The sequence below is a fragment of the Cucurbita maxima genome, unplaced genomic scaffold, assembly GCF_002738345.1.
Source record: "Cucurbita maxima cultivar Rimu unplaced genomic scaffold, Cmax_1.0 Cma_Scf00007, whole genome shotgun sequence".
Taxonomy (NCBI): Eukaryota; Viridiplantae; Streptophyta; class Magnoliopsida; order Cucurbitales; family Cucurbitaceae; genus Cucurbita; species Cucurbita maxima.
The window spans coordinates 3737472-3751496 of NW_019272023.1; the positions used below are offsets into that span (position 1 = coordinate 3737472).

Here is a 14025-nt window from a genome sequence, read left to right on the forward strand (position 1 = left end):
GTAGTGAGCGAGCGAAGACGTTGGGTCTCCAAGAGCGGTGGATTGTTAGATTCCACATCGGTTAGAGTGAGAAAAGAAACATTTCTTATAAGGATGTGAAAATATATTCCCAGTAAACACGTTTTAAAATTGTGATGCTGACGATGATACGTAATGAACCAAAGGATAATACCTGCGAGCGGTGAGTTTGAGTTGTTACAAAGACATTACCAAAGAGGGAATGAAAGGCTCTCGGTCTCCTACACATCGATCGCCTGAGAATAATAGCTACCAGGGAAGATTTTTCCTAAAGCTCTTTGAGTTATTATGAAGACAATGCAAAACAGAATCAGTTTTGAATCTCCACTATGGTATGATATTGTCCACTCAAATTAGTCAATGTGAAACTTTCATCTAACACTTCCCCTTAATCGAGACTCGACTCCTTTTCTTTTGGAGTCTTAGTCATTTTTCACTATGATTTCGAGGCTCACAATACTTTGTTCGACATTTGAGAATTCTATTGACATAGCTACCATGTTAAATGAATACGACTCTTCACAATGATATGATATTGTCAACTTTGAGCATAAGCTCTCGTAGTTTTGCAAGGCTTCCCCAAAAGACCTCAAACCAATGGAGATAGTATTTTTTGATTATAAACCCATGATCACTCCCTAAATTAGCCGACATGGAACTTTCATCCACCACAAACATATCAATTCTTCTATAACTAAGATTAAAAAAAAACAGATAAAATCAATTATATCTGATTATTTTGCAGTTAAAGCAAGAGTGATAGATGAATACAAGGTCTCCACACTAAAGGCTTGTTTCTTTTCCTCAGGAAATGAATAAAAATTGCATCCACAAAATAACACTGTATGAAAAAATCCTAATAACAACAGACATGGACTTAATAGTTTTTACCTGAAAAAGAAGAGCACCAAATAGGCCATCAGGGTCAGCTTTTCACCAACAAGCATGGAACAGTCAGAACTTAAAAGTAGGAACCTCAGACGTAAACCCATGCTTAGCTTGATAAGCTAGACGAGGCCATAGCTGTCTGTAAGGATCGTTCTCTCTTTTACTTGTTAAGTATGCAAGGCAGTTCTCCACCTCACCCTTTACTTGAAGATACAGTTTGTGAGCGTTTTCTCTGTCTCGTAGCTCCTCTTTCCGCCCTTCATATGTTCAACAATTGAAGTGTTTATCACAAGTTAACCAAGCACAACATCAAGAGAACAGATTCTTCTAGTAAACGTAAATGTACCTTCGGTTTCGAATGGCTTTCCGAAGTAATAGTAGAATCTTCCAGGAAGTTTAGGGAGAATTCCGGGGAAGTGGACATCTTGGTTTGCAACCTCGCCATGCACATGAGCCCTGTCGAAACAGAGATCGTTCAGAAAAATATCCGAGCACGAAAAGTGATAACGCGTTTATGAAGAGAGAACGTTTAAGAGGATGAGAACAAAATGAACCTCAATCTCACTGCTTCGTTGGTTAGTTCCTCTATTCTTTTTTTAAGGACTGGGATTTTCATCTGATCTTCATAATCAAAAACCACCTGGTGACAAATGAAATCAAAAGAGAACATAATTGAGACAACATTTTGGAGCTCAAGCCCACTGCTAGCAGATATTGTTCAGATATTGTTCATTTTGATCTATTATGTATAGCTATCAGTCTTACGGTTTTTAAAACGCATCTACTAGAGAGAGGTTTCCAGGAGTCGACGTAGGATCTTACAATCCACCCCCCTTGGGGGCCAGTGTCCTCACTGGTACACTGCCCGGTGTCTGTCTCTAATACCATTGGGAGAGGAGAACTAAACATTCTTTATAAGGGTGTGGAAACTTCTCTCTAGTAGAGGCATTTAGAAACTGTAAGGCTGATGGCAATACATAACGGGCCAATGTGAACAATATATGCTAGCAGTAAGCTTGGACTGTTACAGGTCTGATGATGCTAGTATAGCTACTGTGGCCAAATCCTTTGAATATATAGATGACCAAACACATGAAGTTATCAACTTCTCTGGACCAGAGGTAGGGAAAAGTGAAAGAAAGCGAAGGATGGTTAAAGAAAATGGCAGGTTATGGGGAAGGAGGAGCGTACTTCACCAATATCATCTTCTCCCACAACACCAAAAGGTACAATTTTGGCTCCAAACCGAGCAGCCATCCGAATAAACTCTGATTCCTCCGGCCAGAATAGCTTATATTCTTCTCCCTATATAGAAAGAGAGTCAAATAAACGGTATGTTTTGTGTTGAACAAACTCATTATGAGAATTAAAATCGTGTCAATTAAGCAGAAGAAACCTATTAATGTGACTTGAGAGACAAAACGAGTGCCTTCAATTTGTCAGTCAACTTACCTTTCGATGTAGAGCCTCACGCATGCCTCCGGGATATAATAAGACGTGAGCCTTGGAAGATAAAAGTTTGTAGAAGTTCTTGGCAGTGACAGGAACTGCCCCCATCATTCTAAACGAATCATAGGTTGCTAAGTCAGGTAAACTTCCTTCCTTCATTTTCATAAATAGCATAGGATGTGCCATCCCTCGTAAGATTATGTTCTTTTCTTTGAAGAACTGGCCTACCATGGGAGCCAATTCGAGTCCCAATAGCATATGATACCCAACCAAGAGGACAGGACCTTCTTCAGGAATACCTGCGAGTCCCCTCACAATTTCCCCATCTTCTAGAGTTGAAAGCAGCACGGGACTAGTTGCAAAAGTTATAAAACTAGAAAAAAACAAAGTTGTTTACAATGATTGGTCACTAAAATTTTCATGAATTAAGCAATAGATTCTGAAACATCATAAATTATTCTTAAAATTCTCAAAACCAACAAATTTGATATCACAATACCTTCACGTAGACAGTAAACTATAGGAACTGACTGGCACTCTCATCGTTATCAAATAGTAGAAAATAAGTGACAGAAAAATATTTGTGGAAGTTTGTGTCGAAGTGTAATCACCTAAAGTTCTCAAATATATTTCTGACTTCAGCAGCCGACGGTGGGATGAAATCCGAAACATAATCCACGTATTGTGAACGGCGATAGAAACCAGCACCCCTGATTGTAGCAGCCAAATCAAGACCATCCTCCTGCCATGCATTCACTAGCAGAATTATGTTATTTAATTATCATAAAATATTAAAAAATAATCTAAAGCTGAGTTCTATACAGGGAAAATGGTGTCCTACCAAGAAAAGAAAATGGCCATTGTTGGAAAATCTTCGAATCTCACATTTTGGCAAAAACTGATGAAGCCTTCCACCTTCCTCGATACTGGGTAGCAACTGATCTCTGCCACTGTAAAGACAAAATAACAAATCTTAGACAAAGAATGCAATGCACAAGCAAACATCCGGCATGGATGCTTCCCCAAAAACATGACTACAAGATATATAATGACCATCTTTCCACTACAGATTGTTCCGAGGCTAAGAATGATCGACTACAAGATATATAATAATCATCTCTCTGTTAGGAATCACGAACCTCTATAATGGTATGATATTGTCCACTTTGAGCATAAGCTCTCATGGCTTTGTTTTTGGTTTCCCCAAAAGGCCTCATACCATGGAGATGTATTCCTTACTTATAAACCCATGATCAACCCTTTAATTAGCCAATGTGGGACTCCTCTCCCAACAATTCTTAACACTCTCCGCTGCATATTGTTCAGAGGCTAAGAATGATTCTGGGTTATACTAATACTAAAGTCAACCATATCCGAAGAAACACAGATTATTGTAAGGGTCGGTGGGCTTAGAGATGTCAGTTAAAAACTTCGATTTCTTATCCAAAATTCCATCAATACTATGGCTAACTATCTTCATTCCACAGTGTTAAACTCTAAAATGATACCAGAATTGAACTTCATTATCTGAAGCTACTAAAACAAATCGGTGAGGCAAGGATGGCTTAATAACAGAATGGAAAGAAATAACCAATCTTGCATTGGTTTTCTGCTTTGGGAGGAACAATTTAAGAAAGTGGAGGCTGCATAGAAGCTAAGCAACATACAGAGAAAAATTCCCTTAATTATTGTTAGAATAAAAGGATTTTGACTTAAGATATAGACCTGCAGAGCATCAGAGTCTGAGCTTTTACAGCATGGAGGCATGAGTTTGAATCCGCTGAAGCATGTTTAAGCATTTTAAATTTCCAGTTGAGTGTTTCTACTGGTAAAATATCAGCAAGAACCTGTAACATCGATCATTAGCGTGAGCATCGTTTTTAAGAAGATCCCATAAGTTTTTATGGAAATATTATGTTGAGAAATGATCTTTTATCATATTTGGCTTTGAGTACACAGATTGTTATAGTGCTCTTATCTTACCGAGAGGTGACAAGATAGAGCAGCAAGATCCTGTGATAATTCACCAACTATTAGCTGCAATATGACTCCCACATCAGCCAATGGCCTAGAAGCATCACCTAAAATATATGTTGCCGTCACTTATTTTATAACGTAAACAATCATCACAAAATACCAATAATTAAACATTATCCTTCAGAGCACGATCACCTCGAGGTCCAAAAGCTACATTCTACAGATTTGAACGAGAAATCTTCAAATATCATGTTAAGTTTAATCTTTTCAATTCAAACTTTTGAAATCAGTTTCACGAGAATTATATTTCAAAGTACAATTTCCCCATCCATTTAAATATAAAGCAGCAGTTTATGCTTTTAAAGGCATACCAAACACCCAACTTACCAAGTGGAAATGATGTACGTATTTCAACCAATAAGTACAGAAAATAAAACGTGAATCACAAGGAAAGAAAACCTTTCAGTAAATTCAGTATGTAAGGGAGGCTAACTTGCAATGATTCTGGCATGAATTCCAACAAAGATATTACAGGTTGTAATGGTGACTTGCTGAAACAAGTAGCTGCCAGGGGACAATAAAAACGAACTATTCAGTAGAGAAGAGAAATACATACATTACACAAAATTACAAAATGTTATGCAGTTCACTTTCAGAACTGCGTTCATTCTTGGTCATTGAGTATCCCAATTTAGCTATAATGTAACGGCCAAAGCGCACCGCTAGTAAATATTGTCCGTTTTGGCTTGTTACATATGTTAGGGAGAAGAGAACGAAACATTCCTTATAAGGGTGTGCAAACCTCCCTAACATACACGTTTTGGAACCTAGGAGTCAAAGCGAACAATATTTATTAGCTGTGGGTTTGGGTTGTTCAAGTTAAACGTCAGTCTACAAGGGTCAGGAAGTTCATTTCATGCAATCATAGAGGCAAAAAGACTCAGTAAATAGTCCATTGAGCTTACCAGGATTAGACAAAATCAATACAATGTCGATATGTGGATTGCGAGCAGCAACAGACAGAGCAAGGCATGCTCCCAAGGATTCTCCAGCAAGATATATTGGTTTCTTTGGTGAATATTGATGCTCATTCTTTACTGTTTTTTCGACCAACTTCACTAATTCTGCATTTACAGCAAACAATTCAGTATAATCTGCCAATATTGTAGAATTTCCCATTCAATCTCGCATTATGACAGCAAACAATTCAGTATAACCAATACAGATTTCTTAACCTAAATCGACCTTAGTTGAGACACCTCAATTTGAATCATCATTGCCCAAGATGATGATTCTTTCTTTTAATTGATAGATCCATCACTTAGTGGGAAGCATTGTAGTTCAACTAGTAAAGTAAGCTTAATTAGATGATCATGGACTCAAATCCCTCATTACAAAGTAAGCTTGCTGATAATCACCTGTAAATGGCGTCCGATCCCTGACTGGAATATGCAAGCACCATACGTCGAAAATCCTTGAATGAAGGCAATAAAAATCATCGGAAAGTTAGCCGCTACTGAATGTTTCCTTCGATTCGTGTTCGAATGCAATTTTGATAAAAGTGAAAGATAATAAGACAATAAGTGTAAAAAATTTCGCATACTTCCCGAGCTTCTCATGATGCTTGATGAGTCCAAGTCCAACGCCATCAATACCTACAAATTCAAATCATAAAGCGATCAAACGATAATCAATGGCAAAAATGCCAGAAGAATCCGGAAATACAGGGGCGTTATACAGAGTAAATGAGGAAGAAATCAGCGATGCGTTCTTTTCGATGAAAATAAGTAGTCATTCTAAGAGATGAGCAGAGGATTTGGCGCGTGACACAAAAATGTGATACGAATAACGAAGTAACAATCGATCCAAACGGGAGAAGAAGACCAACCAGGCAAGAACAGAAGCAAGGGAGAATTATCCATCCGAGAACCGCATTCCAGCGGCGAGAACCAGCGAGGAGGCCCACCGTCCGATCCAATCAATTCAACCGATTGTTCGAAATAATCCTTCAAGCTCCGCCGGACCTCCGTATCTTCCCAACCCGAGTTGGACGGACTTTCTTTCTCAGCACCAACTCCAACAATCTCCGTTGCAGCATGCTCGTAAGTCTTCTCAAACCGACCATTACCAAACAAATCACTCACCGACGAGGTTGCAGTAGTCTCTGAGGACGACGAAACAACTTGGTCCGTGGAAGTAGTAGACACAGAAAATCGCCGAGCATTATGGATCGCAATCGAACGGGATTTAAAACTCCCATTGGACCACGCCCTATCCCGCCGGAGAGCTGAGAACACAGCGTCATGGAAAACACAAGCTCCAGTGGCGGCCATGGAGATGAAACAAACTTAGCAAGTTTCCCGCCCCAAAATAGAATGAGAGGCGTCAATTGTCAAAGACAGTGGGAACAACAGAATCAAACTAGCAAGTTGAATGGGAGAAAATGTGGGGGAGACGTGGTAAAAGTTAAAAGAGGATCTGCAGTGACCGGAAAGTGGTGATGGCGACAACTGCGGCGGAGCGGTGGCGGAGTGTGGAAGTACAGAGTACTGTGGGGAGTTAGCAGTAGGTGTTTGTTGAAAATTGGCCGTTGGACTACTTGAGTTCAGACATGAGGATGGCTGTGTGGTGGCCGGTGGCTACGGAATGGTCGGCATTTCCGGAATTGGAAAATAGGAGAGTTTACTACTCTGTGACGCACCTCTATTGCTTCCTTTATGCGCTCAATTTGTCAACTAATCCATTCAATTTTAATTTAATTTTTATTTATTAATAATCACATGCTTTAAATTTTAGATGTTTTAATTTATTTATCATCAAATAAATAAATTATATAAAATTTTAATCTTAAATAACTGTAATATCCCACTAAAGACAAAATTTAATATTTATATTATATCGACATCTACCTCGTAGACGTGTAGTAAACTAGTTGGTTCCATTTATAATTTGTTGCAGAATGATTCAATCCATAGTTTTCTCTCTCTTAATTACAATTATGATTTAGCTGCTCACATAACACAAATTCTCGGTGATATGACTTGAAAACTACCTATCTCGGTTAGAGTGGATAACGAGACATTATTTATACAAAATTTAAATTCTAAGTAAATAAATAAAAAATTATTATTATTTTAAAATTTGAAATTTATTTTTGATAGCAATCAGACATCAAGACATGAAATTTTAATTAATTATTTGTCTCTTAATAATAATAATAATAATAATAATAAGCACAAATAATTAATTAAAATTAGTGCTAACCTTTTTAGGTCAATATTATTATCGATTATATTCAAATTAATTATTTGTCTTTTATAGCATTTATAATTACTTATTTTGAGATGAAATACTATTTCTGTAATATTTAACTTTCATATTTTAAATATTTTTTTATTATTTACATATTTTACAATATATATATATATATATATAAATTTATATATTGTTTTCCACCGAAATTGAAAAACATAACTCTTTTTTTTTTTGTTTTTTATAAAATAAATATATTAATTAATACTATTTTAGAGTTGGGAAAATATGGACTTTTTTCAATTTAGTACTAAACAATGACATTTTGCATTAAAAGGGCTCTACAAGCATTATTTCTCCGGAAGCCCCACAATTTCGCAATATTTGCAAGAATCAACACATGGATTCCTGGATCAGATTCGTATCTTTCTCTATTTAATTGAAGCAAGACATGTGAAGTTTTTAATTTTATCTCTATCTTCCACCATATTTTATACAAATTAAAAAACAACACATTCTCTTTGTTTATGTTCGTGTGGGGACGGGTTTTCGAACTAACTCGACATCCACTAAAGAAATTCTTCCTCGGGTGAATCTGAATAGCAAACAAGTATAAACCCTCTCTATGATCTGGAGAACCGACACACGACCCTATGTCAATCTTCGCACGCGTTATCAATGGAATGAATAGCTAGCCTTGGTGTGTGGAGACGTTCTTCCTCCTCAGCTCTTCAATCCTAATATGGAAAATGAATCAAATGTGTTTTTTTTTTTTTTTTTGCTAGTATTAAAAAAAAAATTGTTTAATTTTCAATTTGCCCCTCAACTTTTAAATTTATTTTGTAATAACGTTTTATTTTAGGTTAAAAGCTCAAGGGTATAACGGTAATAAACCGCATATATATTTTTCCATAAATGGTGGAATTCGCCATGTTAAGAAACATGCAACGATTTACAAATATTATATAAATTTAATTGTGATCTTGAAAATTAAAATATTCCCATCTTTATTTAAATATTATAAAAGGAATTATTTTAATAATCATCACGTGGTTGATGTCTCGGTACAATTTGGTCACTACTATAATAAATATTTTGAAATACTATAATTTAAATTTGTTAAAAGGGTAACCTAGGGATGCATGATTAAATTAATTTTTAAAAACTATGCTAACTTATAAATTCAACCTTCAAATATTAAATAGTTAATTTCCTAAAATTTGATTTTTATTTTTTTAATTTGTACAAATTTGAATATATATTATGTCAAAATTATAATGATTTAATTAGTGGTGCTCAGTTTAATGTAATATTATCGTTTCGTTCTTATATGTGGCAAAAGGACATTTAGTCGTGAATAAATTGAAAATATTGATAAACAAACTTAGATCTGTGAGCATGTTGCCATCCATGTTAGTGATGTATTATGACCGGTAAATATTTGATATTTATGTTTTATAAGATTTTAGTGGTGGACGTAACAAGTATGGAAGATAACTATACTTATTAAACATTAAAAAAAAGATAACCGACAATTCAACCCAACCTGAAAATAAAAGATTGGGTTGGATTATTGTAAAATCTCAAGCCCACTACTATGCAAATATTGTTCATTTTGGTCCATTACTTATCGTCGTCAACCTAGGATTTTAAAACGCGTATGTTAGAAAAAGGTTTCCACACTTGCATAAAGAATGTTTCGTTCTCCTCTCCAACTAAGGTGGGATCTCACAGTTATGAACTCGAGAGGTGGGATCTCACAGTTATGAACTCTATTTGAGTTGCTCGGGTCACCAGCCCAAAATATAAAATTGATCCAAAACAATTTCTCATCTCAATTCAACTCAACCGAAGTATACCTCAAATTAGATTCTCCAAGTATGCAATCAGTGATATTCATGTATTTTAGCTTACCGAAGAAAGAATAAAATTTAACACGAGATTAAAAGTCATTCAGACGTCTCATAATCACTATCATTGAGGTGTTCCTTCAAGGTCTGACTCTGTGCTTCACAATTTTCAGAGCTCCAAGATGAAGAATCAATCTCAGGCAGCTGATATTCCTCTGGCCTTAATGACAGCTGAAATTCTGGCAACTCAGGTAATGCTTGGAGGGCCCTGTTTGCGACAGTTCATCAAATTTCAATTACTTTACATTCAAATTGACGTTTACATATACACATAAAAACACTATTTTAGTCTTACTTTTCTTGTTCCAACAGATATCCATACATTTGAGACTTCCTAGAAGCAACTTCGGGGATTTTCTGATGTAAATGCTTCATGGCTCCCCAAAGTGGAGGAGATCTTGCCAGAAATGAAAGCAAAAAACATGAAGAAAGCTGAGGATTCAAGTTTTGAACTGATTGAATTAGGCTCATCACTAACCTGGTGACAGGAGATGCAAGACAGAAGCTCAAGCAGGCTCTCTTGCTTTCAAGAAGAAGCTCTTCTGCAGCAAGGAAACAGCACACGGCACTGACATGGCACGACGGTTCCGAACCCTTGTCGAGGATCAGGCCGTGGTAGTAGTAAGCTGCAGCCTGATACAATGACATGTTTGAAACTTATAAAAAGATGTTTGAGAAATGCAGAAACAATGCAATTTCTTTTCAAGGCCATAGTTTGTTATAACAGCTATGGGAAAACCTTGGATTCAAGAAATTTCCATTTGATGAATGACATGTGCTTCTTTTCGTATCCTCGATCCGTGTCGCATTCTGATAAGCATTGGTAAGCCTGATGAACAAGAGACTCAACTCATCAAACTCCAAGGAAAAGCAAAACTAGGGAGATTGATATGGCAGCAAAAGTAAGGCAATGTTCTTCATTTGTGGGAAAAGATGTCTTCAAGAGAAACATCACCAACGTTCACTAGACTTATAAAAGTGTTAGGACAACTTATACGTACCTTACTACGTTTAGTTGTTAACCGGTAGAATATTAAATTATGGGTAGGCGTCATCATAGCATGAACTCATTATGTAACAGTCCAAGCCCACCGCTAACAGATATTATCTGTTTTGCCTCGTTACATATCACTGTTAGCCTCACGATTTTAAAACGCGTCTACTAGGGAGAGGTTTCCACACCCTTATAAGGAATGTTTTTTTCTCCTCTCCAACCAATGTGGGATCTCACAATCCACCCCTCTTGGTGCCCCAGCGTTCTCGCTGACACACCGTCCAGTGTCTGGCTCTGATATCATTTACAACAGCTCAAGCCCACCGCTAACAGATATTATTTGCTTTGGCCCATTACGTACCACCGTCAGTCTCACAGTTGTAAAACGTACCTGTTAGGAAGAGATTTCCACACCCTTATAAAGAATGCTTCGTTCTTCTCTCCAATGAATGTGAGATCTCGCACATTCCCTCTTATCCCTTTATTTGGTGAGTGAGTGGGCGGATTCAACTTTTTGTTAGGACGTGCTTACAATCTTAACCAAACAGATTCAGTCTATCCCACAGAATTCAAATGGGAGAAAGATAATAACTCAAACCTGGCTGAAATAGACCAACTGCTCACAAGCCAATCTCCTTTTAACAGATAAGGTGGCATTCTGACTTTCAACAGCTAAACCAAGTTGGATTTCAGTTCCCTGATTATAAACAGATACCCCAAGTTAGCTATAGATACTAAGAAGACATAAAGCCTAGTAAGAAGTATAATAGAGATAAATTTCAGATCAAAAACTCGAGACAGACATGTCCACTTCATATCAATCGATAGGACGACAACAACATTGTACCTGACCCAATGTTTGAATTGACATGGCTTCAAGCGCACCAGGCTGAAAACTTTTAGGCAATCGCTTCCTAGGAAACATGTGTAGAAGATGTCAGACAATAATACTGCAGCACAAGTCTACTAGGAAAGGTTTAAAACGGTTGAAGCTTGCATACTTGATATCAAATGGAATGTGGACCAGAATATCCCGGATGCAGCAATCGAGGTACCCCGATGCTTTAAGAAGTAAATCAATGGCCTCTCTCTTGCAATCTGAAAGTTAAGATATGTTTAGTTTAATAGGTAGACCGTGGAACTTGTCTCTTGACTGCCCATGGATTCAGCAGCCATTTGAAAGGTTGAGCTATTCGAGAATCTCTGAATCTACGCTTATTTTCAGTTGTATTGAAAAATAGGCTAGTAAATATGACCTGAGGACACTACTCTCAAACCAGAACCAGTGGGATCCTTGGGGATCATCAAGGAGTCAGCTTCTGATAGAGTCAGCATGGCCATTAAGTGAAGAACAGATAGCAATTCAAACCAGAAGTTTGCTACACATATTTCCTGCGCACCATGTTTGTTGTTTGAAGCTCAATTACATGACTGCAGATTTTATATAAGTAAACAATAAAATATATGACTGTAGAAGCCAGTCTTACTTGTCGTCCATGTTCTAAATTTCTCCATTTGAACTCTATTAATCCATCATCTATGGTTTCTGCATAAAATTGGAACTGTCATCCATAAAAGAGAGAAACAGAGTATAACTGTAGGACGAGATGAAGATACCCTTCTTTGTTAGACAAATCAAGACAGATAGATACTCCTCCAGAACTCGTCGCAATTCTGTAATAGCAGATCCACCTGCAAAACAAGTTTTCATTTCATTCCAAAACAAATAGTTTTTTCTCATATTTGTGAACATGTGAGTGTTCATACTAGCTTAAACTCACTTCGGTTCAACTCACCGGACAATCATTCGACTCTATAACGGTAACAACCCAAGTTCACCGCTAGCAGATATTATCCTCTTTGGGCTTTTCCTTTTGGGCTTCTCTCAAGGTTTTAAAACGCGTGTTCTAGAAAGTGGTTTCTACACCCTTATAAGGAATGTCTCGTTCCTCTCTCCAACCGATGTGGTATCTCATAATCCACCCCCTTGGAGTCCAGACCGCCCGGTGTCTGGCTGTAATACTATTTGTAAGGGCCCAAACCCATCGCTAGCAAATATTATCCTCTTTGGGCTTTCTCTTCTAGCCTTCCCCTCAAGGTTTTAAAACACGTCTTCTAGGAAGAGGTTTCCACACCCTTATAAGGAATGTTTCATTCCCCTCTCCCACCGATGTGGGATCTCACAATCCACCCCACTTGGGGGTCCAGCGTCCTCGCTGGCACACCGCCCGGTGTCTAACTCTAATACTATTTGTAACAGCCTTAAGTCCACCGCTAGCAGATATTATCCTCTTTAGGCTTTTCCTTCTGGGCTTCCCCTCAAAGTTTTAAAACGCGTCTTCTAAGAAGACGTTTCCACACCTTTACAAGGAATGCTTCATTCTCCTCTCCAACCAACGTGGGATCTCGCAATAACATTCAGTTACGGAAGAAACTAATTGGGGTTACAAATCAAATCATGTTTAAAAAGAACAAAAACAAAAATCAGGAATGTCTAAAATGATTAACGCCTAAACAAGAATTTAAGCAGTAGAATCAAAAAGGGCAGAATCAAACCAGTATCCTCAGCCACCAACACAATCTGATTACGAAGTGAAGACAGTCTATCAGCAAGATCTTTAGAAATAAGCCCTCTAAGAGGTCTCTGAAGATCAGATTGCACAGGAATTCGCATGGAAGGAACAAACATAACCATCTCGGGGATGCTCAGTTTCTTCTTCCTCCCAACAGCGTAAACAGAAGAAGTGCAACCCATTGGTCTTCTTCTTAGTGGGAAATTGCCCCAATCTTAACATCCTACACAAAATCAAAGGAACTCCACATCGATTTACAGCTCCATTTAAACAGATTACAAGAGTTGACCATCGTAGAAGGCATTAAACATCAAAACCAGGAGGTGGTTTCATCATGGGCATGAACTACCTATGTAATCTCTAAAGTAGACAGAAAAGGGGCAAAGAAACAAAAGAATAGCAGTACAACAATAGAAGAAATAGCTTAAAAAATTACAAAAGAGAAGAAAATCGTTGGCAGTGGAATGAATGATTAAGCAGACAGATTCAAAAATTAATGCGAAAAAACAGATAGGATCACAAGTTGAATGGACAAAAAAAAATTAAAAACAGTGTCAGAGAAACAGAAATGACTTACTGGTTACAGAGAGGATCGAGAGGTGAGAAGGTTCCTGGGGGCATTAGAAAGGAGGATCTGATAAGAATCAAATGCACAGAAAGAGAGAGAATCTGGGAATAGGAAGGTCCAGAGGCCGAGACATATCTCACATGGCGAAGACGTAGAAGACGCCCCGCTGCCCAAGGAGCCGACTGGAAACCCCTTCTCAAAGGGCGCCAAAATTATTTATGCTTCTACCATTGACTTTAAATTTTCCAGTAAATGTTATTAAAATATAATTTTTTAAAAATATATATATTATTATTTCCACTATAAATTTTGAAAATATATTTTAATTGAGTATTTTCTGCATAAGAATTAGTATTATTATTATTTATCTAACTTAAATTAAAATTTGAATTTAAT

General features: G+C 37.2%; 2 protein-coding genes across 4 annotated transcripts; both read right to left on the reverse strand.

The window, feature by feature from the left end:
• Nucleotides 1–727: 727 nt before the first annotated feature.
• LOC111482057 (acyltransferase-like protein At3g26840, chloroplastic) lies at nucleotides 728–6995 on the reverse strand. Its single transcript, XM_023127691.1, has 14 exons — nucleotides 6221–6995; nucleotides 5936–5987; nucleotides 5751–5806; nucleotides 5298–5456; nucleotides 4792–4896; nucleotides 4339–4436; nucleotides 4081–4202; nucleotides 3197–3305; nucleotides 2967–3097; nucleotides 2359–2728; nucleotides 2098–2211; nucleotides 1461–1546; nucleotides 1253–1362; nucleotides 728–1163 (listed from the first exon to the last, which is right to left on the reverse strand). Exons 1-14 carry the CDS (start codon nucleotides 6663–6665, stop codon nucleotides 973–975), a joined length of 2148 nt encoding a protein of 715 aa, XP_022983459.1. The 5' UTR covers nucleotides 6666–6995; the 3' UTR covers nucleotides 728–972.
• Nucleotides 6996–9414: 2419 nt separating this feature from the next.
• Nucleotides 9415–13836, reverse strand: LOC111482058 (BRO1 domain-containing protein BROX homolog). 3 transcript variants are annotated; one of them, XM_023127695.1, is made up of 12 exons: nucleotides 13639–13836; nucleotides 13045–13284; nucleotides 12106–12180; nucleotides 11976–12025; nucleotides 11745–11880; nucleotides 11490–11586; nucleotides 11336–11402; nucleotides 11087–11185; nucleotides 10234–10323; nucleotides 9973–10127; nucleotides 9790–9891; nucleotides 9415–9702 (listed from the first exon to the last, which is right to left on the reverse strand). In XM_023127695.1, the coding sequence occupies exons 2-12, from the start codon at nucleotides 13241–13243 to the stop codon at nucleotides 9534–9536; spliced, it is 1239 nt and encodes a 412-aa protein (XP_022983463.1). In that variant the 5' UTR covers nucleotides 13244–13284; nucleotides 13639–13836; the 3' UTR covers nucleotides 9415–9533. The 3 variants fall into 3 exon arrangements, with proteins under 3 accessions (XP_022983463.1, XP_022983461.1, XP_022983462.1); XM_023127693.1 differs by having other exon boundaries at nucleotides 11976–12034; nucleotides 13639–13835; XM_023127694.1 differs by lacking the exon at nucleotides 13639–13836 and having other exon boundaries at nucleotides 11976–12034; nucleotides 13045–13575.
• Between the last annotated feature and the right edge of the window lie 189 nt (nucleotides 13837–14025).

Bases quoted from the DNA above. Each gene is read 5' to 3' on its own strand.
- LOC111482057 (XM_023127691.1), bottom strand. From the start codon at position 6,665: ATGGCCGCCACTGGAGCTTGTGTTTTCCATGACGCTGTGTTCTCAGCT. The intron at 4,437-4,791 runs GTTTTCTTTCCT...CATATATTTTAG, and splicing joins CATACTGAATTTACTGAAAG to GTGATGCTTCTAGGCCATTG. The intron at 1,363-1,460 runs GTTCATTTTGTT...CTGTTTCGACAG, and splicing joins AACGAAGCAGTGAGATTGAG to GGCTCATGTGCATGGCGAGG.
- LOC111482058 (XM_023127693.1), bottom strand. From the start codon at position 13,243: ATGGGTTGCACTTCTTCTGTTTACGCTGTTGGGAGGAAGAAGAAACTG. The intron at 11,587-11,744 runs GTCATATTTACT...CTTAACTTTCAG, and splicing joins TTTGAGAGTAGTGTCCTCAG to ATTGCAAGAGAGAGGCCATT. The intron at 9,703-9,789 runs GTAAGACTAAAA...TGTCGCAAACAG, and splicing joins TATCTGTTGGAACAAGAAAA to GGCCCTCCAAGCATTACCTG.